Consider the following 1110-nt stretch of genomic DNA (forward strand, 5'->3'; position numbering starts at 1 on the left):
TTTGTATTACGAGGTATCCTTGTGCCCCACCCAGAACAAAATCTTGGATACGGCCTTGCTTGTGCCCCTCCCAGAAAAAAATCCTGGATCCGCCCCTGGCACCAGTGATTGTGAGACCGAAGCAGCGGCCATGAATCAAAGGGGTTTGAGAGGTAGATGAGGGCGGCCACGAGGCAGAGGTGGACGAAGGATCATGGCAGATGCACAAGATGGAGGTTGGAGTGAAATAGACCATGTTCCAAATATAAATGTTTTCACCGGAATGTCTGGGTATGGTTGAGGAAACTGGTATCGACAAAACCACTCCTCTTGCTGATTTTTTTTTCTTATTTTTTTGATGATGATATTATAAAAATCATCAAGGAACAATCAAATCTTTATGCTCGGCAAATGTTACAGAAAAAGAGGAGTTTGAATCAAATATCTCCTAACAGCAGGCTGCTGAAGTGGAAAACTCTTACACTGGGTGATGTGCGAAAATTCCTAGCAATTATTTTGCACATGAGCATCAGTGAGAGGCCATCTTTGGCCAATCATTGGAGCACAGATCCGGTCATATCATGTAATTTCTGCCCTAGTGGCATGAGTAGGGATAGATTCCTATCCATCTTAGCTAATTTTCATTTGAATGATAACACCAGTGCAAAGAAGAAAGGGGAGGCAGGTTTTGACCCTCTACACAAGGTTCGTCCCATGTTCGAGTTGCTCAGAAGTAGATTTCAATGTGCATACCAACCGGTAGAGGATGTGACCATCGATGAAGGCATGTGTGCATTCTGAGGGAGGCTAAGTTTCAAGCAATACATGCCTCAGAAACCTAGCCGTTATGGCATCAAGTTATATATGCTCTCTGAATCTGATTCTGGGTATATTTGGAACTTCGACGTATTTTGCGGTCAGGATAATGTTGTGAAAGATGTTGTTACAAGGGTTCTTGGAAACTTAGCCGGAAAAGGGCATACTTTGTATACAGACAGGTGCTATACAAGTCCCTTGCTTGCCATGGAATTGGAAGGTCTCCAAACGGGGTTGGTAGGAACAACGCAAAAAAATAGGAGAGGGATGCCCAGTGCTCTTCGTAATCCTCAACTAAGTCGTGGGGAACAAGTT

The 1110-nt window shown here is 44.0% G+C and overlaps 1 protein-coding gene across 1 annotated transcript; it reads left to right on the top strand.

The window, feature by feature from the left end:
• Positions 1-390: 390 nt before the first annotated feature.
• On the top strand, positions 391-780 carry LOC124164920 (piggyBac transposable element-derived protein 4-like). Its single transcript, XM_046542151.1, has one exon. The coding sequence runs from the start codon at positions 391-393 to the stop codon at positions 778-780; it is 390 nt and encodes a 129-aa protein (XP_046398107.1).
• The last annotated feature ends 330 nt before the right edge of the window (positions 781-1110 follow it).

The sequence above is a fragment of the Ischnura elegans genome, chromosome 9 (assembly GCF_921293095.1).
Source record: "Ischnura elegans chromosome 9, ioIscEleg1.1, whole genome shotgun sequence".
Classification (NCBI taxonomy): Eukaryota; Metazoa; Arthropoda; class Insecta; order Odonata; family Coenagrionidae; genus Ischnura; species Ischnura elegans.

Bases quoted from the DNA above. Each gene is read 5' to 3' on its own strand.
- LOC124164920 (XM_046542151.1), top strand. From the start codon at position 391: ATGTTACAGAAAAAGAGGAGTTTGAATCAAATATCTCCTAACAGCAGG.